Source organism: Chiloscyllium punctatum, chromosome 48 (assembly GCF_047496795.1).
Source record: "Chiloscyllium punctatum isolate Juve2018m chromosome 48, sChiPun1.3, whole genome shotgun sequence".
Taxonomy (NCBI): domain Eukaryota; kingdom Metazoa; phylum Chordata; class Chondrichthyes; order Orectolobiformes; family Hemiscylliidae; genus Chiloscyllium; species Chiloscyllium punctatum.
In genome coordinates this window covers 60,810,795-60,838,389 of record NC_092786.1, presented here as the reverse complement: position 1 = coordinate 60,838,389, position 27,595 = coordinate 60,810,795, and the positions used below count along the sequence as shown (strand labels likewise).

At 43.9% G+C, this 27,595-nt stretch overlaps 1 protein-coding gene across 4 annotated transcripts in view; it reads right to left on the bottom strand.

The window, feature by feature from the left end:
• Positions 1-1,738: 1,738 nt before the first annotated feature.
• Positions 1,739-27,595, bottom strand: part of homer2 (homer scaffold protein 2) — a 201,452-nt gene continuing 175,595 nt past the window's right edge. For 3 of the 4 annotated variants that reach the window (XM_072565404.1, XM_072565402.1, XM_072565405.1), the window contains exons 3-9: positions 22,377-22,508; positions 19,831-19,923; positions 10,713-10,852; positions 9,228-9,384; positions 5,511-5,621; positions 3,780-3,860; positions 1,739-2,742 (exon numbers count right to left, since the gene is read on the bottom strand). In XM_072565404.1, the coding sequence (XP_072421505.1) occupies positions 2,554-2,742; positions 3,780-3,860; positions 5,511-5,621; positions 9,228-9,384; positions 10,713-10,852; positions 19,831-19,923; positions 22,377-22,478 (873 nt within the window). In that variant the 5' untranslated portion in view covers positions 22,479-22,508 and the 3' untranslated portion in view covers positions 1,739-2,553. The remainder of the gene's footprint in view (positions 2,743-3,779; positions 3,861-5,510; positions 5,622-9,227; positions 9,385-10,712; positions 10,853-19,830; positions 19,924-22,376; positions 22,509-27,595) is intronic. The other variant, XM_072565403.1, reaches the window with a different exon arrangement.

Sequence of the window (27,595 nt, the reverse complement as noted above, 5' to 3'; positions counted from 1 at the left end):
ACAGGTCCTCTCACTGAGGATTGCTGCCACAATTCAACAATGTATAGAATTATTCTGAAACATCTTCTCTCCTTTCGCCCCCGTTCATTTCAAACCTCATTGGTGCTGCAACACAGCATGGGTTATATTGTATCTGGGCTTGTATAGTATCTGGGGAACGATGTTGGATTAATGAGTCAACAAAAGCTCAAAGCCACCAATATCCCTGGATCACCCCATCCCTCCTCAAAGAAATTCCCAGCTTTTGTCTTTTTGTGTATAGAGGCACATTTGTGATGACTTTTTAGTTAAAGTTCTGCTATTTCTGTGAACTTGGATTTCATTACAAAGGGTTAACATCTGGTGGTCCAGGAACCAGATTGCATTGGGGATTATGATAGAGGATATTTTAGTCATTGGGACAAGTTTGCTGTCAGTTTGCTGATGGTGACTCTAGTTTTCAGCTCCAGCACTAATCTCTCCTGGAACTGAATGAGGGGGAAAGGTCAGATATTTGCTCATCCCCCACCTTCTTGCCCCCTCACCCCCGATCCACTGCTCACTGTCCACCATCCACACCCCCGCTACCAGCTTCCAAACACACCATCAGTATGACCTTTGTCCTGTCTGAGCTCATCAGCAGCTGAAATCCTCACCTCGAGACTCATCGATTGGAACACACCCAATACCGACTTCCCACAGCCTAACCTCCAGAACTGTCAACTCACCTAAAAGTTTACTGTCTTTGTCCACTTCACACAAATTCCTGCTGCCTTCTTGGTCTCTTGTAAACAGTCTCTCGAGATCAAGAAAGCTCACTTCCAGTTTGGTTTCATGGGTTCTGAGACAGGCAATGCACGATCTACAGATTCCATCATGAATGCTTCTGCTAAAGGGTTGGATGGTGAACTCTTTAGAAACTTATGCACTTCCTCTGACACTTCATTTTCTCCAGCCCCTCCCAATCTCCATCACCTCCTCCAGCCCCTCCAAACCTCCAATTTCTGTCATCTCCTCCAGCCCCTACAAACCCCCCATCTCGGTCACCTTCACCAGCCCCTACGCCCCTCCCTATCTCCATCACCACCTCCAGCCCCTACACTCCTCCCTATCTCCATCACCACCTCCAGCCCCTACACTCCTCCCTATCTCCATCACCTCCTCCAGCCTCTACACCCTTTCCTATCTCCATCACCTCCTCCAGTCCCTACATCCCCTCCCTATCTCTGTAACCCCCTCCAGCCCCTACACCCCCTCTCTATATCCATCATCTCCTCTAGCCTCTACATCTTCTCTATCTCTGTCCGCTCTGCCAGTCCCAGAGACTTTAAGATGTCTGCACTCAAAGTATAGCCTTTTGTTTACGCCTCAATTGATTTTCTCATTTTCTTAGATAAGAGGCTGCTACAGGAATTAATATTCAGCCTTTCCTGGAATCACCTATTTGTTACTGGGGGATGTTGAGTAAATCAGTAATGCACTGAGTCACTGCAGGGGATCAGCACCAATCCTGGATTAGTATTCAGCTTCCTCAGCAGCCTCCCACGGCTCGCTGGTAAAGAATCAAGAATGGTCCTACCACTATACTTAGCCTATTGAAAAAGCTTTTTAAATAAATTAAAGGCAGGATCAGCACAAGTACAATAACAAGAATACAGTCCACATTCAAAGTTCCTCAGCCCAGTCCCAAATGCACCCACACTGTATATTCACACATTGCACACACACAAGCGCACGATGAAACCTGAACTAAGTAGACTTTTAAAATGTAAGGTTAATATTTATTCCTGTCAATAAGAAACAAACATTAAAAACGCACTAAAATCCGCAGGCAGTTTTTCTGTTCTCCAGAACTCTCCAAATAAACTCAAGTTGTGCTTTCAACATCATTCATACAATCAGAAAATGAAATGTGAGCAGTTTTCTGCTCAAAACTGATTACACAAATGATACAGCTCAAATTTCAAACCCACACACTCCTACTTGGTCTAGTCCTTGGCAATGGTTCAGGACAGAAATCTCTAGGAATTAAAGATACATTTTCCAAATGTGCAGAAACCCAGGAGGGACATCATAAAATTGTGTTTTTGTCATTTTCTTAATGGGTCTGGTTAATTATTTATAAAAGGTGAGTAATGAGTCAAAAAGAGGGTTTGGCCAGATGATCACAGGACCAAACCTTCAGGAATATGTGCACATTGAGTTGGCAAGGAGATCATTCCCACATCAATTACTTGCTTTCTTGTACATAGACACTTAGCATTCTGTCATTGATGGGATTGTTTGTATTGGGCTGAAATAACGGAAACTTGTGTTTGAAGTAGCCTCACCTAAATTTGGCAGCAAATTCACTTCCCTCTCCAGATTTATCCAGGTTAAAGGTATTTTCACCTCATGGGTCATGGGTCAGGGGTCAGGGCAAGGACACCAGTTGGTCTGTCATCCCCAAGTCTCCTACCTTGAACCCCCGCCCCTGTCCTCATGACCCAAACAAGTCCCCTATCTTTCCCAACCTCACCCACCTCTCGATATTACAGATGTCACTCTCTGTTGTCACCCCCTAATGCCCCATCCTCAATTGTCCATCCCCAATTTGGCCAGGCCTTGTCGGAATCCATGAAGCTCATCAATTTTTCCATCCAGAACTTCCAGAAATGCCGTTAACTCTTTCTTCAGGTCGCTCTGTTTCTGCCGACTTTCTTCAACATTTGTCTTTAATGAGTTTGCTTTGTTTTCCAGCTCCTTGTTTGAATTCTCCGCTGCCTGAAACCAGAGAGGGGATAAGGGAGTAAGAGATGCTGTCAAGATTGTGCTCTTGAACTGAGTGGCTTTGTTTGGCCATTTCAGAAGGGACATTGCTGTGGGTCAAATGATAGAGTTCCTTTCCTAAGAAAAAGGGCATCAGTTAATCAGTCAGGGTTTTATAATGATTTATTATCATTACATGGTCATCATTCCAGATATTTCATTGAATTCAAACTTCACTATAACCATGTTGTGATTTGAACCTACATCCCTAGATCATCGGCTTGGGGGCTCTGGGTACGAAAACCAGTGATATTCCCATTACACCAATGTATCCCTGTAATAGGTTACAGCCTATATCTGTGGCAGTATCTGAGGCAGGGACACAGGACATCCTGAATATTGTTTTTTTTCTGGGGACAAGTCTGACTGTGAAAAGATCTCGAAGCAGTCATGATAAAAGGCTTTGAGTTTAATCACAGAAGAATTTAAAACAAATTCTCCTGCAGGATGTGTTTACTTTCTAGGTCAGCTTGTCCCATGCATGATTCAAATTACGGATATCAATTGTGGTCACTTTTACCTAAAATACACATAACCCACAGAGTACCATCCACCAGGGACAACACTTACACAAGAAAATTGTAAACTAACTCCAAGTGAGGGGCATTAAACAAAACAGTTACATTTTAACATCCAGTTTGAACCATAGCATGGAAGGAAGAGTGAGTGAGAGATAGAGAGAGACAGGCAGACATAGAGACAGAGAATATCGCAGTGTAATAGTCATGCTGCTTGATACAGAATGGTAGCTAGCACCAGGCTATATCTGTTGCTGCCTATGGCCGTGAGAAAAATGGAAAGGGTTTGTGCTACTCTAGAAACTTTCATGAGCTTCCCAGCAATATATAACTTCAAAAGTTGTAGGAAAATATCAGTCAATTGATACACACAGCAAGATCCCACAGTCAGCAGTTTGTTTTGCTGATGTTGGTTGAGGAATAAGTTTTGGCCTCAGGACACTGCCTGCCTGCCACCAAACACATACACTGTACCTGGAGACGTTCCCTTAAAGCTTCGCACTCAGCCAGGAGCTGGGGAATGACCTGAGCCTCCTCCCTCAGCCTCTCCAACTCCTGGGGGAAATAAAACAGAAATACTTTTCCACAAACAACTCAGCATCATGGTAATCACATCTTCCTGGGCTGCACAGAAACTTCTAGAATATAAATTGATGGAACCATTCCCATCAAACATAATTTCTTGGCCAATCATCATAATACTCTTCTTAATCTGAATTAAAACCAAAATGCAGTAACGCTTGGCAGGTCAGACAGCACCCGTGGAAAAAGAAGCAGTTAATATTTCCAGTGTATGACCTTTCATTAGAACTCAGAAACTGTATGAGAGTGTACAGTAAGGAAGGAGATGGAGGAGGGAAAGGACAGAAGGGATGCTCTGGTTGGGTGAAAGGTAGCAGCAATTAAATGCCAGAAGGACTGATGGTGCACAGTGAAAGGGGGCAGTAATGAAAGGAGCATGGTGCATCTCAAGAATCAGAAAATGACAAAGGCAGAACCGACACCTGTTTTCTGAACAAGTGGGAGCAATGGTTATGATGTGAAATAATTGAATGGAGCATTGAATCCAGAAGGCTGTAGCATGACTAATCCAAAGATAGGTGCATTAGTCAGGGGTAAACATATGGACAGGGGAATGGGTCTGGGTGGGTTACTCTTCGGAGGGTCTGTTTCCACACTGGAGGATTCCGTGATAGAAAAGATGATAAACTGTTCTTTTTAAGTTGCAGTTGAGCTTCTGTAGAGTAAGGCTGGGTTAATCAAAAAAGCAGTTGATCCAAAACTGCCGAGGAAGCTGCATTATGAGGAGTGAGCACATGCTTCTTAAATGAAAGAGACCTTACTGAATTGCTGTTTAATCTGAAAGGAGTATTTGGGGCTGTGGACAATAGAAATGGAGGAAATAAAAAGGAGGGATAGTGGGACTGCATTGAAAAGTGGATCAGGGACAAAAATCATTGGAATGCTGGGAAGATGTGTTTGGTGGTGACATCACACTGGAGCCTGGAATGCTGAATATAGAAGCTGGTGGGGTGTAAGCAAATCTTAAATTAAACTCAATACAGTTTTGATTCCTAGAATACCCCTCCTCAGTGAATGTCCAAAACATTTTCCCTCAATAATCTCAGCAGATTACTTTTATTCCATTCTGTCTGTTGTTCTCATGGCTTCTGCAAACAGTTTCCTTTGGAAGGAACACCACCCACGGTTCATTCTGGGAAGACGGATGCGTGGCTTTTGCCCTGCGTTCACACAGCACCCAGCACACTCTCCGTCCCATACTGGGCAGTTAGCAGCCTTTGACAATGCTACAGTGGCTCACCTTTCAACCAGAGTGCAGCCACTTTGTGCTGTGGGTCCAACACTAGTAGGTGAGACTGAGAGTCTCCAACCATGTGAGAGTGTTCAGTCCATCAGTGCTGGGCCAGTTTAAGAGGTGACAAACCAGAAACTTATTCACCACATCTTAAGTGACTTTAACACCAGCTCCTACATCCCTCACCTTTCAATTCCTACCTTTTAATAATAAGCATGGTAGGGGTATTCACTGATAGGTCCTGGACATCACACAGATTCTGTCACCACCATTTGGATCAGTTACTGGGGACAGCACAGTTCAGTCCTGGCCTGGTAACTGAGGCATTAGCAACGTGAAAACGTTCCCATATCAATAGCTTTCCCCGTTAAGAAACCGAAACCACAAACCAGCTCCTTTTCATGAATGTCAGTCTCCAGCTGTTTCACAGTTCGAGTCAGTCGCGTATTCCTCTCTTTCTCCAGATTGAAGTCAGCACACTGAGCCTCCAGCTCCATCATCTGAGGGTTTGAGATAGAAACATCACAAAGGAGGAAACCACCTTCCTAACTCCTCTCAGCCACTTTGATAACAAGTATGTCACAGGCGCTCTGTACAAGAAATTGGATCTGGTTTTAACTCTGTGGGAGGGAAAGGATTATCAATAAGTTAAAACCTCACCTAATGTTCAGCAGAAGAATTATTCAGGTGACCTGGATCCTCAGTTATCAAATGACAGTCACTGCAGTCCAATAATCAAGAGATATGTTAGTTTTGAAAATACCAGGAATTAAAGTTTCACTCACTGGGTACAGACCCTTGCCCTAGGCAAATCACTGGGACATTAAGAGAAGCAAATGTTTGGTTAATCATAGAATCTCTACCATGCAGAAATAGGCCATTCGGCCCACTCCATCCACACTGACCCACCGCTTTGCCTTATCCCCATAAGCCCACATTTCCCATGGCCAAGCCACCTAGCCTGCACATCTTTGGACTGTGGAAGGAAACTGGAGCACTCCAAGGAAATCCATGCAGACACAGGGAGAATGTGCAAACTCTACACGACAGTCACCCGAGGCTGGAATTGAACCCAGGTCCCTAGTGCTGTGAGAGGCAGCAATGAGCCACCATGTCACCCTTTAAGCTTTTTAATTATCCATGAAAGTATAAAAGAAATCAAAATAAAGCAGATGCTGAAAATGTGAAATAAAAATGAGAAGATGCTGGAAACATTCAGCAGGACAGGCAGTGAGTGTGGAGAGAGAGATACAGAGGGGCACGGGGAAGCAAGCTATTTGATTGGTCAGTTGACTCTGACTGTCAACGGCAGAAGAGGGGATGGGGGAGATCATGTGATAAAACCTCTAGGAAGGCCCCAGGTGTATTTGGGAAATGATATGTGGCAGGAATTCAGCCGGAATTCCCTGTAGGGTAATTACTGCTTGCTCTCCCCTTCCATCCTCACTGCATCTGAACATCAACCTCACCATCACATAGAATTATCAAATTGTTTCGGCCCAGAAAGAGGCCAATTGGCCCATTGTATCCATGCTGGCCCTCAATGGAGCAATTTACATACTGTCCTACACCCGCCATCTATTGCACATTTGTCCTCCTCCGATATCTGGAATATTTGGAAAATGAAAATGGAATAAGAGTTTATTCCATTCTGCCCCTAATGTTTATGCCTTTCAGGCAGTGAATTCAGACACCACAACATGGGGGGCACAGTTGCTAGCACTGCTGCCTCATAGCACCAGGGTCCCAGGTTCAATTCCAGCCTCGGGCAACTGTCTGTGTGGAGTTTGCACATTCTCCCTGTGTCTGTGTGGGCTTCCTCCCACACTCCAAAGATGGGAAGGTCAGGTAAATTGGCTATTCTAAATTGCCTACAGTGTTAGGTGCATTAATCAGAGGGGGATGGGTTACTCTTTGGAGGATCAGTGTGGACTTGTTGGGCTGAAGGGCCTGTTTCCACGCTGTAAGGAATCTAATCTAAAACAGCCTCTGGAGAAAGAAAATACTTTTTTCCTTTCTCCCCTCCAATGCTTCTGCCCAAATTACTTTAAATCTTTAAATCTATGTGTCCTGGTCACTAATGTCTTTGCTAAACTAAACGGCCACTCCCATTCTCTCTACCCATTTTCTACACCCCCTCTGCCTTTTCTGTTCCAATGGGAATAAGCTTAATCTGTCAACTTTTTCCTGATAGTGGCAGCTTTCTAATCCTCCAAAATCCACATAAATCTCCTTTGTCCCTTCTCTAATGCAATTACATTCTTTCAGTGCTAAGGTGACCAAAACTTCTCATAGTACTCAGATTGTGGCCTAACTCATGATCCAGCAGAATCTCCCTGCTCTTACATTCTAACCCATTTCATGTACTCTCTTCAACATCTGCCCTGTTTCCTCCAGAGTTATCATTAAAACAAGTTGCAGAAGGTTCTGGAACAGTGTGACTGGCATGGGTGTTCCTCATGCCTCCACTCAGCCCTGACTGGGAAATTCTCCGCATACCTCGGCCTCTGTGAGTCCAGCTTAAACTTCCAGAAGGTTTTGTTCAATGTTCCCCCAGAACAATTGAAAACTGCAGAGAGTTCTCGATTCTTCCTCCGTGTATCTCAACAACCTTTCCCTTGATTCAACAAAATATAATCATATCTGAAAGTGGATTTCCGCCAAGGACCCAGTGGGTCTCTGAGGAGATCTTTCACCTTCAGTCTGGGATTTGGTGTTGCTGAGTCTCCCCTGTAAGTGGGAAAACAGGGATTTCCAAACTGCACTCTGACTGAGGGCCATGAAACACCCAGATTTGCAGATATATCAATGATTTGGAATAAGAAACAGAGTGTAATGTATCCAAGTTTGCTGATGACACTAAATTGAGTGAAAAGGCAAACTGTGCAGAAGATGTGGCAGGTCTGCAGAGAGATCTATATAGGTTAGGTGAGTGGGCAAGGGTCTGCCAGGTGGAGTACAATGTTGGTAAACGTTGGTTATCCACTTTGGAAGTAAAACTAGTGGGTCAGAGTATTATTTATATGGTGAAAGATTGCAGCATGCTGTTGTGCAGAGGGACTTAGGAGTGCTCATACATTAATCATTAAAAGTTGACTTGCAGGTGAAACAGGTAATCAGGAAGGCAAACAAAATATTGGCTTTCATTGCTAAAGGGATTGAATTTAAGATCAGGGAGGTTCTGCTGCAATTGTACAAGGTGAAGGTGACTCTGCACCTTGAGGAGGGATATCCTTGCTTTGGAGGCCATGCAGAGGAGGTTCACCAGGTTGATTCCAGAGATGAGGGAGTTACCCTACGATAAGAGGTTGAGCTGCCTGGGACTGTAGAATTTAGTTAGACTTTAGAAGAATGAGAGTGGGTCTTAGATACATATAAAATTATGAAAGGGATGGATAAGATAGAGGCAGGCAAGTTGTTTCCACTGGTGGGTGAGACTAGGACTAGAGGACATGGCCTCAAGGTCAGGAAGGTAGATTTAGGACAGAGATGAGGAGGAATGCCTTTCCCAGAGAGTAGGGAATCTATGGAATTCTCTGCCCAAGAAAGCACTAGGGGCAGATTCATTATGTATATTCAAGACAGAGTTCAATGTGTTTTTGCATGGTAGGAGAATTAAGGGTTAAGGGGATAATGCAGGTAGGAGGAGCTGAAATGATGGATGGATCAGCCATGATCTTAATGAATCATGAGCAGGCTCAATGGGTCCTGCTTCTATTACTATGAAAGTATGAAACCAGCACAAAGTGCAGAACTTTTCCAGTTCTGACCAAGCGAGATTTCTAACCTGTTGTTTCAGGCCAAGTGCTGACAGGAAGGAAAGCACTTTGGCTAGTTCACATCTTGTTTTTCTTTTCTTGGGCGGGTTGATGACCTGTGGGGCTGGACTGTGAGATCAAACCCCCACCTCCCCCAGTCCACCTCCACCCCAGTGCACAGCATGAAAGTGAGTGTTTAATCTTTACTGGCCGAGCCAGAAAAACCCACAGATTAAATGAGAGACTTTGCTGAATGGGAAGAAAACCAAGAATTACCAACTCCATCTTCAAACCCATCTCCAACCCCACCTCCCCAACCCCATTTCCAACAAAACCACAGTCACTAACCTTCTGCCGGAGTTTCTCTCCTTCTTCCTTACACAGCAACAGTTGCTTTTTCCAATGTTCTACATTATTTGTTGACTCTTGCAATGCAATACTGAGTCGAGCGTTGTTCTCTCCCAAGGTCTGGAGTTCCTGCTCCCATTTCTTGGCAGCAGCAGGCCTAAACAGAGAAAAAACATGTCACAATTTCACCCCCTCAAATTTACTTTCTGTGCTCTCAGCATCTGTTACAGCGCCCTCAACATTCAGATATGAACTAAAACAACAGGAAAAGAAAGCCCATATTTTAAATGCCAGCCATTCTCATCCATGACGTCATTCCTCTTGTTTCCAAACCAAACTCCTGGAAGGCCCAATCCAGTATTAGAGAGAGAAAGCAACACAGCAAACTGTACAAGCTGCATTCACTTTATCTCTAACTAATTCCCTCTGTGTAAGAATGCCAGGAGATCCTCAATTAGACCATTCATAGGATCAGGACCACAGCTGTGACCCACCTCACAGACTCTCCTCGGTGCACAGTCTAAGTGGCAGATGAGCTCCAATACTCCTAAGAGACTGCTCAGGGCCCACGATGGACATGTTGAATAATTAATGTGAAGGCAGCTTCGCAATAGCAAGATACTCTGGATGGACACTCAAGGGGCTTCAAGTCTCTGGAGTTTGAGATATTTCATGAAAATACTGACAAGCTGTTTGGGTGCTAATGATCTTGACCAAGAGAGAAGGATCACTGTCTGAGTGGATCTGATTCCAGAGCGACCTATAACAAGACAAGCGCAGATGGCATGGGAAAATGGATCAGGCGACAGAGTGTATTCCAACTACTCAAGCTGAGTTAAGAGTGAGAATGAATAATTCCGAAATCCCCAACTATCTGCTGGCGATTCAGGGGACGTTTATAGACAAGCTCCAGGCAGAAACAGCTGCTTTATTTAAAAGGAAATAAATAACAAAGTTTGAACCTATTGAAAGGTCATTGACCTGAAACATTAAACTCTGCTTCTCTCCACAGATGCTGCTAGACCTACAGAGTATTGGCAGCACTTGCTGTTTTTATGTCAGATTTCCAGCACCTGCAGTAGTATTTTAGTTTTTCACAAGGCCAGGCAATGTGTTGGTAGATTATTGTTGGGAGTAAAAAGGCGATGGTAAAACCTCAGAATGAATTTCTCGGTGATTGTCACAAATGCACTTGAGGATTGATCATTGAGGCCCCTCCACAATACTCAGGGAGAAATTAGCAACAAGTCTTTCAGAGATCAGAATGGGAACAAATCACTACATGGGATTCCCAGAATGAAGTAGAGGATCAAAGATCTACAAAGAGTAGGTTGTGTAATCTCCACCTGCACAGTCTCAGCCCAGCGGTACCCATATGTGGAATTACAGTGCAAGGTCTGTTCTAGCACCCTGTGATACAGGCATGCAGAGCCCTGGCTGTTCCCCTGTGATTCTCTCTCTGTTTGATGGAGTGATTCATCTCACCCTTGAGTTGAGACTAATTTGATCCGGTCATTCTCATTCTTCAGGAGGCTCTCAATGGGGGGAGGACGCGTTGCCTTCTCATCGTCAGTTCCATTTACACTTGATGCTTGTGGAGAAGATGGGGTTTCATGGCTGGACTCCTAAATTGATTAGGAAAGAAGATAGAATGAGGAATTCAGGATCAGATGCAGTCCTTAAACTTTGAGCCTGACAAAAAAATGGGATGCAGAATTTACAAGACATTTGGTCCAACTGAGCTGTAACGGGTTTAAGCCCCATATGAGTCTCATCCAAACTTTGATAAAACATAGAAATTTAGAAAATAGAAGCAGGAGTAGGCCATTCGGCCCTTCCCGTCTGCTGTGCCATTCAATTTGGTCATGGCTGATCATCCAACTCAGTCCCCTGTTCCTGCTCTCTTCCCATACCCTTGGATTCCCTTTATCACACAAACTATATCTGATCCCTTTTTTGAAAACATTCAATATTTTGGCCTCAATTGCTTTCTGTGGCAGAGAATTCCACAGGCTCACTACACTGGATGAAGACAGTTCTCCTCATCACAGTCCTAAATGGTTTCCCCTATGTCCTTAAACTGTGACCCCTGGTTCTGGACAGCCCAGTCACCAGGAATATCCTTCCTGTGGTTAGTCCTAGTCCTGTTAGACATTTGTATGTTTCTATGAGATCCTCCCGCATTCTTTTGAATTCCAGTGAATACAGTCCTGACTGATCCAGTCTCTCCTCATATGTCACTCCTGCCATCTCTGAAATTAATCCAGGAAACCTTCACCACACTCCCCCTGTTGCAAGAATATCTGTCCTCAGATAAGGAGACCAAAGTTGCACACAATACTCCAGATGTGGTCTTACCAAGGCACTGTTCAGTTGCAGCAAGACATTCCTCTCATGGACTCAAATCCTCTCACAGAGGTCAACTTACCATTTGCCTTCTTCACCACTTGCTGCCCTGCATGCCCACCTCACCGTACCTACCTGCCCTTCTCCCTCCAGGGGGTGGTGATATGCACAAAGTGTCTCTGATCTTCAGTACTTTCCAGTCTGCACTTTGTCTCCCCCGTGATCAGGTTTAGAAAATTACTGCCAGGGCCCCTGATTCTCACCAGCCTTGCCTTCCTCAAAAGCTGTGGATGTATCTCAGCCAGGGTTCAGCAGATTTATCCACTTTTAAAGCTACTAACCTCTGTACTACCTTCTCTCTCTCTGACCAAGTAATAGTTTCCTCTAATACTTGACAGTTCCCTGCCCTAATATCTCTGCCAATGTTATCCTTTTCCTTCAATGTAATGTATTTATTGAGGATTGTATCCACACCTTCTGCACATAAATTACCTGAATGGTCTCCAATGAACCACACTCTTTCCCTCGTCAGCCTCCTGCTTTTTATAGATTTAGAAAACCCTCTACCTGCCAATGCTCACTCATAAACTTTCTTTGCTTTCCTAATTTACTTTTTAAATTCCCCTGCATTTTTATTCTCCTCTAGGGACTCTGCCATATTGAATCCTTGGTACCAACTATAAAGTTTTCCCTTAATCCTAACTGTAAATTGTATGACATCCAGGGTTCTCTGGTCTTGGCCCCACTCTTTGCCTTTCCAGGACCAGATTTACCTTGTATTCTTGCTGTTTCCTCCTTGAATGCTTCCCACTACTTGGACACAATTGTAACTAGATTGATGCACATTGATCAAATCAAGTAAAATTGGACTATCTCCAATTTAGAACTTTATTCCCAGCCCAACCTTATCCTTTTTCCATAACAATCCTAAATCTATCCAAAGATGTGCAGGTCAGGTGAATTGGCCATGCTAAATTGCCCATAGTGTTAGGTAAGGGGTAGATGTAGGGGTATGGGTGGGTTACGCTTCGGCGGGGCGGTGTGGACTTGTTGGGCCGAAGGGCCTGTTTCCACACTGTAAGTAATCTAATCTAATCTAATCTAATTGGGTTCTGGTCACTGTATCCAAAATGCTCTCCTACATATACTCCAATGTATGTGCCTTTCACCTGTGCAGACTCATTTCCAAGTATTAGATCCAGGACTCCTCCTCTGTGGATTTTCTATGTACTGGATAAAAAACATTCTCCTGGATATAACTTAAGAAGTTTGCTCTCTCCCTATGTTGCACACTATGTTAATACTTGGATAGTTAAAATCCCCTATTACTCGTATCATATTCCTACACTTCTCAAATTCAAGAACAGCATCTTCTCCACTGTTATCAGACTTTTGAATGGACCTCTCATATATCAGGGATGATCTTTCTCTACACCTTCTCTGTAGCTGTAACACTGTATTCTGCATTTTGTTCCATTAATCTGATGTACTTATGAATGATTAGTATGCAAAACAATACTTTTCACTGTATATTGGTACCATGTGACAACAATAAATCAAATCATAAATCTCTGAAATTTGAATTTATATTTACAGAGTCATAGAATCATGGGGTCAGACAGCATAAAAACAGTCCCTTCAGTCCAACTTGTCCAACATGCTGACCAGATATCCTAAATTAAGCTAGTCCCATTTGCCAGCACTTGGCCCATATCCCTCTAAACCCTTTCTATTCATATACCCATCCAGATGCCTTGTAAATTTTGTAATTGTACCAGACTCAACCACTTCCTCTGGCAATTCATTCCACACACACACCAACCTCTGCATGAAAATATTACCCCTCAGGTAATTTTTAAATCTTTCCCTTCTCACCTTAAACCCACGCTGTCTAGATTTGGACTCCACTATCCTGGAAAAAAGACCTTGTCTACTTACCCTAACCATGCCCATCATTATCTTATGAAATTCTATAAAGTCACCCCTCAGTCTCTGACACTCCAATATCTCTCTGTGATGTGAGAATCAGGGGCCAGAGCTCCCTAGACATATCTTAACTCATCAAAATATGGATTCTTGCTTTTATTTCAGCCTTACTGCTACTTACATATGGTGGCACAGTGGTTAGCACTGCTGCCTCACAGCACCAGAGACCCGGGTTCAATTCCTGCCTCAGGCAACCATCCGTGTGGAGTTTGCACATTCTCCCTGTGTCTGCGTGGGTCCAAAATGTGCAGGCCAGGTGAATTGGCCACGCTAAATCACCCGTAGTGTTAGGTGTAGGGGAATGGGTCTGAGTGGGCTGCTCTTCAGAGGGGTGGTGTGGACTTGTTGGGCCGAAGGGCCTGTTTCCACACTGTAAGAAATCTAAATCTAACTAGAAGGGCCTTGTTTATGTTAAAACACCATATCTCTATCACATACAGAAATTTGAATTGGAAATTCTATAACATTAACTATCTACACAAAATTTTCAGGCTGGACTTACAGACCTAACAAATCAATATTAAGTCACAAGGACATGTTGAAAAATATTCATATAATAGAGGAGATGGTGTTTGGCATCTTAAAACACATAAAGGTGGATAAATCCCTGGGACCTGATCAGGTGCACCTGAGAACTCTGTGGGAAGCTGGGCCCCTTGCTGAGATATTTGGATCATTGACAGCCACAGGCAAGGTGCTGGAAGACTGGAGGTTGCTTAATGTGGTGCCATTACTTAAGAAATGTGGCAAGGACAAGCCAGGGAACAATTAGACCGGTGAACCTGACACTAGTGGTGGGCAAGTTGTTGGAGGGAATCCTGAGGGACAGGATTTACATGTATTTGGAAAGGCAAGGTCTAATTATGGATAGTCAACATGGGTTTATGCTTGGGAAATCATGTCTCACAAATTTGATTGAGTTTTTGAAGAAATAATGAAGAGGATTGATGAGGGCAGAGTGGTGGATGTGATCTCACATGGACTTCAGTAAGGCGTTTGACAAGGTTCCTCACGGTAGAGTCATAGAGATGTACAGCATGGAAACAAACCCTTCAGTCTAACTCATCCATGCCGACCAGATATCCCAACCCAAACTAGTCCCACCTGCCAGCTCCTGGCCCATATCCCTCCAAACCCTTCCTATTCATATACCCATCCAAATGCCTTTTAAATGTTGCAATTGTACCAGCCTCCACCACATCCTCTGGCAGCTCATTCCATACACGTAGCACTCTCTGTGTGAAAAAGTTGCCCCTTCGGTCTCTTTTATGTCTTTCCCCTCTCATCCTCTAGTTCTGGACTCCCCCATCCCAGGGAAAAGACTTTGTCTATTTATCCTATCCATGCCCCTCATAATTTTGTAAACCTCTATAAGGTCCCCCCTCAACCTCCGATGCTCCAGGGAAAACAGCCACAGCCTGTTCAGCCTCTCCCTGTAGCTCAAATCCTCCAACCCTGGCAACATCCTTGTAAATTCTTGTCTGAACCCTTTCAAGTTTCACAACATCTTTCCGATAGGAAGGAGACCAGAATTGCACGCAATATTCCAACTATAGCCTAACCAATGTCCTGTACAGCTGCAACATGACGTCCCAACTCCTGTACTCAATACTCTGACCAATAAAGGAAAGCATACCAAACGCCTTCTTCACTATCCTATCTACCTGTGACTCCACTTTCAAGGAGCTCTGAACTTGCTCTCCAAGGTCTCTTTGTCAACAACACTCCCTAGGACCTTACCATTCAGTGTATAAGTCCTGCTAAAATTTGCTTTCCCAAAATGCAGCACCTCGCATTTATCTGAATTAAACTCCACCTGCCACCTCTCAGCCCATTGGCCCATCTGGTCCAGATTCTGTTGTAATCTGAGGTAACCTTCTTCGTTGTCCACTACACCTCCAATTTTGGTGTCATCTGCAAACTTACTAACTGTACCTCTTATGCTCACATCCAAATCATTTATATAAATGACAAAAAGTAGTGCACCCTTGTGGCACTCCACTGGTCACAGGCCTCCAGTCTGAAAAACAACCCTCCACCACCACCCTCTGTCTTCTACCTTTGAGCCAGCTCTGTATCCAAATGGCTAGTTCTCCCTGTAGTTCGTGAGAGCTAATCTTGCTAATCAGTCTCCCATGGGGAACCTTGTCAAACGCCTTACTGAAGTCCATATAGATCACATCCACCACTCTGCCCTCATCAATCCTCTTTGTTACTTCTTCAAAAAACTCAATCAAGATTATGAGACATGATTTCCGATGCACAAAGCCATGTTGACTATCCCTAATCAGTCCTTGCCTTTCCAAATACATGTACATCCTGTCCGTCAGGATTCCCTCCAACAACTTGCCCACCACCGAGGTCAGGCTCACTGGTCTATAGTTCCCTGGCTTGTCCTTACCACCCTTCTTAAACAGTGGCAACACGTTAGCCAACCTCCAGCCTTCTGGCACCTCACCTGTGACTATTGATGATATGAATATCTCAGCAAGAGGCCCAGCAATCACTTCTCTAGATTTCCACAGAGTTCTAGGGTACCCCTGATCAGGTCCTGGGGATTTATCTGCCTTTATGTGTTTCAAGGCATTCAGCACTTCCTCCTCTGTAATCTGGACATTTTACAAGGTGTCACTATCTATTTCCATACATTCTATACCTTCCATATCCTTTTCCACAGTAAATACTGATGCAAAATACTCATTTAGTATCTGCCCCATCTCCTGCGGCTCCACACAAAGGCCACCTTGCTGATCTTTGAGGGGCCCTATTCTCTCCCTAGTTACCCTTTTGTCCTTAATGTATTTGTAAAAACCCTTTGGATTATCCTTAATTCTATTTGCCAAAGCTATCTCATGTCCCCGTTTTGCCCTCCTGATTTCCCTCTTAAGTATACTCCTACTTCCTTTATACTCTTTGAAGGATTCACTCGATCTATTCTGTCTATACCTTACATATGTTTCCTTCTTTTTCTTAACCAAACCATCAATTTCTTTAGACATCCAACATTCCCTACACCTACCAGCCTTTCCTTTCACCCTGACAGGAATATACTTTTTCTGGATTCTCGTTATCTCATTTCTGAAGGCTTCCCATTTTCCAGCTGTCCTTTTATCTGCGAACATCTGCCCCCAGTCAGTTTTCGAAAGTTCTTGCCTAATACTGTCAAAATTGGCCTTTCTCCAATTTAGAACTTCAACTTTTAGATCTGGTCTATCCTTTTCCATCACTATTTTAAATCTAATAGAATTATGGTCACTGGCCCCAAAGTGCTCCCCCACTGACACCTCAGTCACCTGCCCTGCCTTATTTCCCAAGAGTTGGTCAAGTTTTGCACCTTCTGTCATCGGTACATCCACATACTGAATCAGAAAATTTTCTTGTACACACTTAAGAAATTCCTCTCCATCTAAACCTTTACCACTATGGCAGTCCCAGTCTATGTTTGGGAAGTTAAAATCCCCTACCATAACCACCCTATAATTCTTACAGATAGCTGAGATCTCCTTACAAGTTTGTTTCTCAATTTCCCTCTGACTATTAGGGGGTCCACAATACAATCCCAATAATGTGATCATTCCTTTCTTATTTCTGAGTTCCATCCAAATAACATCCCTGGATGTATTTCCGGGAATATCCTCCCTCAGCACAGCTGTAATGCTACCCCTTATCAAAAACACCACTCCCCCTCCTCTCTTGCCTCCCTTTCTATCCTTCCTGTAGCATTTGTATCCTGGAACATTCAACTGCCTGTCTTGCTCATCCCTGAGCCATGTTTCTGAAATTGCTGTGATATCCCAGTCCCATGTTCCTAACCATGCCCTGAGTTCATCTGCCTTCCCTGTTAGGCCCCTTGCATTGAATTAAATGCAGTTTAATTTATTAGTCCTAACTTGTCCCTGCCTGCCCTGACTGTTTGACTCTCTTCTGTTCTCAACTGTACCAGTCTCAGATTGATCTCTCTCTTCACCATCTCCCTGGGTCCCACCTTACTAGTTTAAATCCTCCCGAGCAGCTCTAGCAAATCTCCCTGCCAGTATATTAGTCTCCTTCTAATTTCGGTGCGATCCGTCCTTCTTGTACAGGTCATTTTTACCCCAAAAGAGATTCCAATGATCCAAAAATGTGAATCCTTCTCCCATACACCAGATCCTGAGCCATGCATTCATCTGCTCTATCCTCCTATTCCTGCCCTCACTAGCTCGTAGCACTGGGAGTAATCCAGATATTACCACTCTCGAGGACCTCCTTTTTAAATTCCTGCCTAACTCTCTGTCGTCACCTTTCAGAATCTCAAACTTTTCCCTTCCTATATCGTTGGTTCCAATCTGGACAATGACCTCTTGCTGGCCCCTCCCCCCTTGAGAACATTCTGCACCTTCTCTGACACGTCCTTGATCCTGGCACCAGGGAAGCAACACACCATTCTGATTTTTCACCGCTGGCCACAGAAACGTCTGTCTGTACCTCAGACTGGAGAATCCCCTAATACAATTGATCGCTTGGAAGCCAACGTACCCCCCCCATTGCATTAGAGCCAGTCCCCCAATACCAGAAACTTGGCTGTTCGTGCTACATTCCCCTGAGAATCCATCACCCCCTACATTTTCCAAAACAGCATACTTGTTTGAAATGGGTATAGCCACAGAACACACCTGTAGACTGGTTAGCAAAGTTAGATCACATGGAATACAGGAAGAACTAGCCATTTGGATACAGAACTGACTCAAGGTAGAAGACAGAGGGTAGTGGTGGAGGATTGTTTTTCAGACTAGAGGCCTGTGACCAATGGTGTGCCACAAGGATCGGTGCTGGGTCCACTGTTGTTGACATTTATATAATGATTTGGATGTGAGCACAGGAGGTATGGTTAGTAAATTTGCAAATTACATCAAAATTGGAGGGGTATTGGACAGCCAAGAAGATTACTTCAGATTACAATGGGATCTTGACCAAATGGGCCAATGGGCTGAGGAGTGGCAGATGGAGTTTAACTTAAATAAATATGAAGTGCTGCATTTTGGAAAGGCAAATCAGGGCAGGACTTATACACTTAATGGTAAGGCCCTGAGGAGTGTGGCTGAACAAAGAGACCTTGGAGTGCAGGTTCATAGCTCCTTGAAAGTGAAGTCATAGATAGATAGGGAAGTGAAGGGGGCATTTGGTAAGCTTTATTGGTGAATGCATTGAGTTTGGAGGGTAGTTTTGTGGCTGTACAGGAAATTGGTTTGACCACTTTTGGGGTATTGTGTTCAATTCTGGTCTCCCTACTATAGGAAGGATGTTATGAAACCTGAAGGAGTTCAGAAAAGATTTAGAAAGATGTTGTCAGGTTTGGAGGGTTTGAGCTATAGGGTAAGGCTGAATAGGCAGGGGCTAGATTAGAGTGGTGCTGGAAAAGCACAGCAGGTCAGGTAGCATCCGAGGAACAGGAAAATCGATGTTTTGGGCAAAAGTCCTTTATCAGGAATAGACAGGGGCTGAATAGGCAGGGGCTATGTTCCCCTAGAGCATCGGACGCTGAGGGGTGGCCTACAGAAGTGTCTGGAATGAACTGCCAAAGGAAGTGGTGAAGGCTGGTACAATTACAAAATTTAAAAGGCATCTGGATGGATATATGATTAGGAAGGGCTTAGAGGGATATGGGCCAAGTGCTGGCAAATGGGACTAGATTAATTTAGGATATCTGGTCGACATGGACGGGTTGGACTGAAGGGTTTGTTTCCACGCTGTACATCTCTATGACCATGACTAAGAGACAAGGGAGAACCACCCACCAATTACTGACCTGCTCACCTGTTATGTCTCACTTTGGTTTTGTTGAACCAGATCCCCACCCCTTGCTCTGTCTCTTTCTGGGACTTCTCTGTGCTCACTGTTCCTTTCAGTATCACTGCTATTACTCTCAAGTCCCACACAGCTCCCCCTCCCCAGATCTATCAGTGTTTGGGACCTCTCCACTTTCCCTGATTCAATCTCCATGGCCCCATACAGTGTCAGCACCTATATCAGATGGACACCAATAATTAGACTCCCTGTTAGCCTGAGCAGTAACCACATATCCCGGGAGCTCAGATTTTCATTCTTATTTGGGATAGAAGCATCTTAGCTGGGCCCACACTTGGTACTCAATCACCCTGGTGAAAGGGAAGCTGGACTGCTTTCCTGCAGTCCATGTGGTGTAGGAACAGCCATGTGCTGTTAGTGTGAGAATTCCAGGGTTATTCCAGGGAATTCCAGTGATAATTTCACCATCCAGGGTAGAATTACTTACACGAGAATGATTACTTGATGTTTCTGTTTTCTCCTGAGAACGATCTCTTGCCAGTTTCGCTGCCTCTTTAACTTCCTGAAATTTCTCGGCAAACTGCAAAACAGTTAATTTGAGTTATGGAGTGTTTGGGACTTTGTAATATTTAAACCTCGACTGCAGGAGTCACAGACAATTAAACACAGCAAAAGCTTCGGATTCCATCGCAGCAGCCAATGAGCTAATCCCAATCGCAATCATTCTCTTTACAAATCCCATTGAACCCATTTATTCTGTAACTTGGGTATTCGCAGTCTTGAAAACATTTACTGACCACCTAAACTTTTCTGTTATTCAGAATTCTTTACGCCCTTGGCCCTCACAAAGAGTAAAAGCACTTCCGTGACCACAATTTCAGTTCTTCCCTGGCCAGTTCCTCCCATGCCACAAAACTGGGGTACAGCCAGTGTGATATTGTTATTCAAGAAGGGAAGAATGGATAACCCAGGAAACTATAAGTCAATGAATCTAAACTCAATAGTGAGGAAACTATTGAAGGCAATTCTGAGGGGAAGAATTAACCTGCACTTGGAGAGGCAGCGATTAATCAAGAATAGTCAGCACGGTTTTGTTAAGGGGAGGTTATGTCTGACCAACTTGCTTGAATTTTTCAAAGAGAAAATCAGGTGTATTGATGAGGGCCACGCATTTCACATAGTCTACTTGGACTTCAATGCAGTCAGAAGTCACACAACATGAGGTTATAGTCCATCAGGTTTATTTGAAATCACACAAACTTGCAGAGCTCTAAAATCTTGTGATTTCAAATAAACCTGTTGAACTATAACCTGGTGTTGTGTGATTTCTGACTTTGTCCACCCCAGTCCAACACCTGCATCTCCACGTCATGGATTTCAGCAAGGCTTTTGATAAGTCCCACATGGGAGACTTAAAGCAAAGGTAAGAGCCTATTGGATCCAATGAAGTTTGGCTAATTGGAACCAGAAAGGGCTGAATGGCAAGAAGCAGAGGGCGATGGTCGAGGAATGTTTTTGTGTTTGGAATTCTGTATCCAGTTGGGTCCCACGGGGATCACTGTTGGGGCCCTTGCTGTTTGTGGTATATATAAACAATTTAGACTTCAATGGAGGAGGGTCAATCGGTAAGTTTGCAGATGTTTGCAGATGACAATTGGTGGGCTGGCAACTAGTGAGGCGGATATTCTTAGATTACAGGAGGGTATAGACAGGCCGGTCAGTTGGACTTATTGATCCAGATTAATGGGAGGTGATGCATTTTGGCAGGTCAAATGACGAAAGGGAATACATGATGAATAGTAGGAATCTGGGAAGCACTGAGAATCAGAGTGTACATGTCCACCAGTCCCTTCATTTATTGAGACAGCTGGATAAAATGGTTAAGACAACATGTAGGATATTTGCTTTTTTTAGTCGAGGCACAGCGATTATGTGGGAGCTGGACAAAACACTCATTAAGTTGTTCTTAGAGTATTGGGTGCAGTTCTGGAATCCACATTACAGGAGGGATGTGATAGCACTGGAGAGGGTGCAGAGGAGATTTACCAGGATGTTGCTTAGTCTGGAGAGTTTCAGTTATGAAGAGAAATTGGTCAGACTTGGGATTGTTTTCCTTAGAGCACAGGAGACAGAAAGAATATGATTACGATGCGTAAAATGATGAGGGGAAGCGATAGGGTCGACAGCAAGCAATCTTTCCCCTTTGGTGTAGGGATTGATGATCAGGGGCATAGATATAAGGAAAGGGGAAGAAGGTTTACAGGAGATATAAGGAAAAACCATCTCACCCAGAGGCTGGTGGGAATTGGAACTCACTGCCGATGAGGGTGGTAGAGGCAGACAGTCCCTCAGCATTTAAGAAGTATTTAGATTCACACTTGTGATGTCAAGGTAATGGCCAAATGCTGGAAAAGGGATTAGAACAGTCAGGTGGTTGTTGTTGACCAGTGCAAACTTGATGGACCGAAGGGCCTCATTCTGTGCTGTAGATCTTGATGACTGTCTGGCAACCTGCCAAATATCTTGTCAGTTACAATTTGCATCTCCTCCCCCTCTCTCTCTCTCTCACACACACTCACATATATGCCAGACAGTCATCGAAATCTACAGCACAGAATGAGGCCCTTCAGCCCATCATGTTTGCACTGGTCAACAACAACCACCTGACTGTTCTAATCCCATCTCCTAGCACTTGTCTCATTGCCTTGACATCACAAGTGTGAATCTAAATATCTCTTAAATGCTGAGGGACTGCCTGCCTCTACCACCCTCACAGCCACCACCCTCACAGCCATCATCCTCATACTTACCCCTCCCTCCAATACCTTCCCTCACACTAACATCAATCAACCCTCACTCCCCACCTCCACAGACCCTTCAACACCCCCATCTAATCTTTACTGAGGCATCTTTATCTCCTGCACCACCCCCCCCTCAGCTCCCCCCACACCCCATCCTCACTCTCTGTCCCTCACACCTCTCTACCCCACCCCCCAACCCTCTCTCACCTCTCCACCGAGATCAGATTCCTACCTTGGTTAATTGTTGCTCAGAAGAGAATCCCAGCCCGAAGACAGTGTTTGCTCGGCTGTCTGCCCACTGCCCAAACTTCTGTGAGGTTTTTGTGAAGGTCATGTTTGGGGTGACAGTGCTATTTATAATTACCTGGCAGAGAGGTACAGAGAAAATCCCATCAAGACTAAAACTTCAAAACAGAAAATGATTGCAAATTGTTTTTCTGTGCTCATTCCTTCACATTCAATTTCTTACCTCAGTGCCAGCCTCCAGGTTACTGTCACCTTGTTCCAATTGACCAGCACCAGGTTACCAGTGTCATTCTCAACTATCTCCTTCCCTGCCTCTCAGTTACTTTTCATCCTACCCCCATCAGGATTTAGACACAAGAATCCAAGTGAAGAAAAGGGAGTATCAATATATGCAATATCAGGAGAGAGTGGGCTCAGTTGGACAACATTCAAACGGAAATGCAGCAGAAACTATTAAATGTTAATCTTATTTAGCTGATTAAACTCAGACCATGCAAGTTTGGGCAAGGTGTTGCCATGGCGAAAGCAGTAAGGGTCAATTGTTGCCATATACTTTCAATGAAAAATATTAAATACAGACAATTCCTTTTGCCTACAAAGAACAGAGCCCCATGTGTGAATAACTGCAGCTTCCAGCACACATAAATGCACCTTGCTGCAAGTCTGACTCATAATCATATCATGGTTTCCAGAGTGTAGTCAGGATTATTTAGTAAATGCTGTCCCATTTCAGAATCTCATCTAATGTTTAACATAATGTATGTTGAGTTTTAACAGACATTGGTTGACTGAGTATGGTCATCATACTGCCTGCTGTGGACCAAAACTCTACACAATACTCCTTCCGATGAAGGAAAGCATGCCGTATGCATTCTTGACCACTCTATTGGCCTGCATTGCCACCTTCAGGGAACAATGGACCTGAACACCCAGATCTCTCTGTACATCAATTTTCCCAGGACTTTTGCATTTACCATAGAGTTCACTCTAGAATTGGATCTTCCAAAATGCATTACCTCACATTTGCCCAGATTGAACTCCATCTGCCATTTCTCCGCCCAACTCTCCAATCGATCTAGATTCTGATGTATTCTCTGACAGTCCCCCTCACTATCTGCTACTCCACCAATCTTAGTGTCATCTGCAAACTTGCTAATCAGACCACTCAAACCTTCCTCCAAATTATTTATGTATGTCACAAACACCAGTGGTCCCAGCACGGATCCCTATGGAACACCACTGGTCATAGTTCTCCATTTTGAGAAACTCCCTTCCACTGCTACTCTCTGCCTCTTCTACCATCCAGCCAGTTCTCTAACCATCTAGCTAGCATACATTGGACTCAATGCTACTTCACCTTCTCCATCAGTCTACCATGGGAACCTTATAAAACGCCTTACTGAAGTCCATATATATGACATCTACAGCCCTTCCCTCGCCAATCAATTTTGTCACTTCCTCAAAGAGTTCTACTAAGTTAGTAAGACATGACCTTCCCTGCACAAAACCATGCTGCCCATCACTGATATTTTCTTCCAAATGTAAATAGATCCTATACCTCAGTATCTTCTCCAGTAGCTTCTCTACCACCGACGTCAGGCTCACTGGTCTATAACTATTTGGATTATCCTTGCTACCCTTCTTAAACAAGGAGACAACATTAGCAATTTTCCAGTCCTTTGGGACCTCACCAGTGTTCAAGGATATCTGGTAAGGCCCCAGCTGTTTCCTGTCTCACTTCCCTCAGTAACCTGGGGTAGATCCCGTCGGACCTGAAGACTTGTACACCTTAATGTCTTTTTGAATACCCAACACTTCCTCCCTCCTTCTGCCGACTTGACAGAGAGTAATCAAACATCTATTCCTCGCCTCAACATGTGTCATGTCCCTCTTCTCTGTGAATATCATTGCAAAAGTACTCATTAAGAATCTCACCCATTTTCTTACTCCACGCATAACCTTCCTCCTTTGTCCTTGAGTGGGCCAACCCTTTCTTTAGTTACCCTCTTGCGCCTTATATATGAATAAAATACTTTCAGATTTTCCTTAACCCTGTTTGCTAAAGATATTTCATGACCCCTTTTTTGCCCTCTTAATTCCTCATTTCAAATTGATCCTACATTCCCAATATTCTTCCAAAGCTTCATCTGTTTTCAGTCACCTAGATCTTATGTACACTTCCTTTTCCTCTTTGCGAGACTCACAATTTCACCTGTCATCTATGGTTCCTTAATATTGCCATTTCTATCCCTCATTTTCACAGGGACATGTCTGTCCTGCAATCTAATCAACCTCTTTAAAAGCCTCCCAATATTAAATATACCCTCAAACAGCTGCTCCCAATCCACATTCCCCAGCTCCTGCTGAATGTTGCTATAGTTGGCTTTCCCCCAGTTTAGCACTCTTCCTTTAGGACACTCATCTTTGTCCATGAGTATTCTAAAACGTACGGAATTGAGATCACTATTCCCAAAGTAATCCCCCACTGAAACGTCAACGACCTGGCCGGGCTCATTCCCCAACACTGGGTCTAATGTGGCCTCTTCTCAAACCGGACTACTTACACACTGATCTAGAAAACCTTCCTGGATGCTCCTTACAAATTCTGCTCTATCTAACCCTCTAACATTAAGTGAATCCCAGTCAATGTTGGGAAAATTAAAATCTCCCATCACCACCACCCTGTTGTTCCTATATCTTTCTATAATCTGTTTAGATTAGATTAGATTACATTACATTACAGTGTGGAAACAGGCCCTTCGGCCCAACAAGTCCACACCGCCCCGCCGAAGCGCAACCCACCCATACCCCTACATTTACTCCTTACCTAACACTACGGGCAATTTAGCATGGCCAATTCACCAGACCTGCACATCTTTGGACTGTGGGAGGAAACCGGAGCACCCGGAGGAAACCCACGCAGACACAGGGAGAACGTGCAAACTCCACACAGTCAGTCACCTGAGGCGGGAATTGAACCCAGGTTTACATATTTGTACCTCTATCATCACGCTCTCTGTTGGGAGGCCTGTAGTACAGCCCCAACATTGTTACCACACCCTTCCGGTTTCTGAGCTCTGCTCATATTACCACACTGCTCGAGTCTTCCACAGTTCCCTCCTTCAGCACAGCTGTGATATCCTTTCTGACCAGTAATGCAACTCCTCCACCCCTTTTGTCTCCCTCTCTATTCTGCCTGAAGCATGGATGTCCTGGGATATTTAATTGCCTATTCTTGCCCTTCCCTCAACCACATCTCAGTAATAGCAATATCATCATACTCCCAGGTACTAACCCAAGCCCTAAGTTCATCTGTTTTACCTACTATATTTCTCACATTGAAACAAATGCACCTTGGACCACCAGTCCCTTTGTGTTTATCATCTGCTCCCTGCCTACTCTTCCCGTTAGTCATGCTGACTTCATTATCTAGTTCCTTACCGTCTTTAGTTACTACCTGTTTACTGTCCCCTAATCTTCTCATTTGGTTCCCATCCCCCTGCCACATTGGTTTCAACCATCCCCAACAGTATTAGCAAAAGCAGCCCCGAGAACACTGGCTCCAGTCCGCTCCAGGTACAGACCATCCAATTTGTAATAGTCCCACCTTCCCCAGAACCGGTACTAATGTCCCAAAAATCTGAACCCCTCCCTCCTGCACCATCTCTCAAGCCACTCATTCATCCTGCCTATTCTTTCATTTCTACTCTGACTAGCATGTGACACTGGTAGCAATCCTGAGATTATTACCTCTGAGGTCCTACTTTTTAACTTGGCTCCTAACTCCCTAAATTCTGCTTGTAGGACTTTATTCCATTTATTACCTATATAACTGGTGCCTATATGCACCACAACAGCTGTCAAAATCAAGATCAGATTATCAGTTGGGTTTGTGTGTGATTAATTTTCATATGTTGTAAGTAACATCTATTCACACAAAACCCTGTTCTTGGAAAGCAAAGGGAATCTGTCCATACATTGTGCCTTTTAAATTGAGCACAGGGTTACAAAGATTGTCAATCCCTATTACGTTTCCCTTGGGAAAATCTGACCAATCAGAGTAGACCTGCATGGTCCCAGATACTTCAGCTAACTAGGGTTAACAGTTCACAATTTCTGTCACTTCCCTATTTTGATATTCTATTCTCTTTGAAACTAAAGGCCAACATTTCACTTGCCTTGCCTATTACTTGCTGAACTTGCATACCAGTCTTTGTCCCAGTGTTTGCAGTCTTTCTTCATTTAAATAATATTCAGCTCCTTTCTTTTTCCTGCCAAATTGCCTGTTATTTTCCATCTGCCAACATTTTGCAAATTCACTGTCTATATCCCTCTGCTGACTTTGTATCATTCTGACCACTTGCCTTCCCAACTGATTTTGTGCTATTTGCAAACTGGGTGATCACTTTCCTCATCCAAGTCATTAATATATATTGTAAATAATTGTGGTCTTAGCACTGATCCCAGTGTCCACTAGTTATTCACGATGGGTTACCATCCTTATCCCTCTGTTTTCTATTATTTAGGAAATCCCCTATCCATGTTAATATATTAACAAAATGAGAGCCTACAGTATTAGGTTAAGTAGCTTGATGTGTGGTGCCTTATCAAATGCCTCCCGAGCAATTGAGGTAAGTGGCTAATGGTCTGTTTCAATGGTGTTGGTTGAGGTGAAACATTGTCTTGAAAACTGGGTGGGTGGCCACATTGTGGTGGTGGATAATCTGAGAGTCACTGAATAGCCAGTGTTGAACTGAACCTTGTTCCCCCACTCCAGCTTCGTTGACACCAATTCTTAAATCCATCAAGAAAATTCCCACCCTCTCATTTTTCAAGACTGATAGAAACAGGCATGGAGACAAGAGATTAAATTAAAATATTAAAAACCAGTCCATAAATTATTAATTGGTTCAGGAGGTCACAGCAATTGTCACCTTTCGCCTGTGACAGACTGCACCCCCTTGGTGAAGCTCTGTGATGACTGGTCCCATGCTCAATCTGCTAGCCCATGTATGAAGCTCCAGACGGTAGCACAGGCCCAGCTTCAGTCTTGGGTGTTTGCGTGGGAGAGGACAATCAACATTTGATTGCCAACAAGAGAATTTAGTGATAATTTCTTATCCTACTGGCCTGGTAAACACACCCAAAAACTGATTCAACCATTTCCCTTCTTCCCCACCCCCTGCTAATCACCAAGCTCCCCTG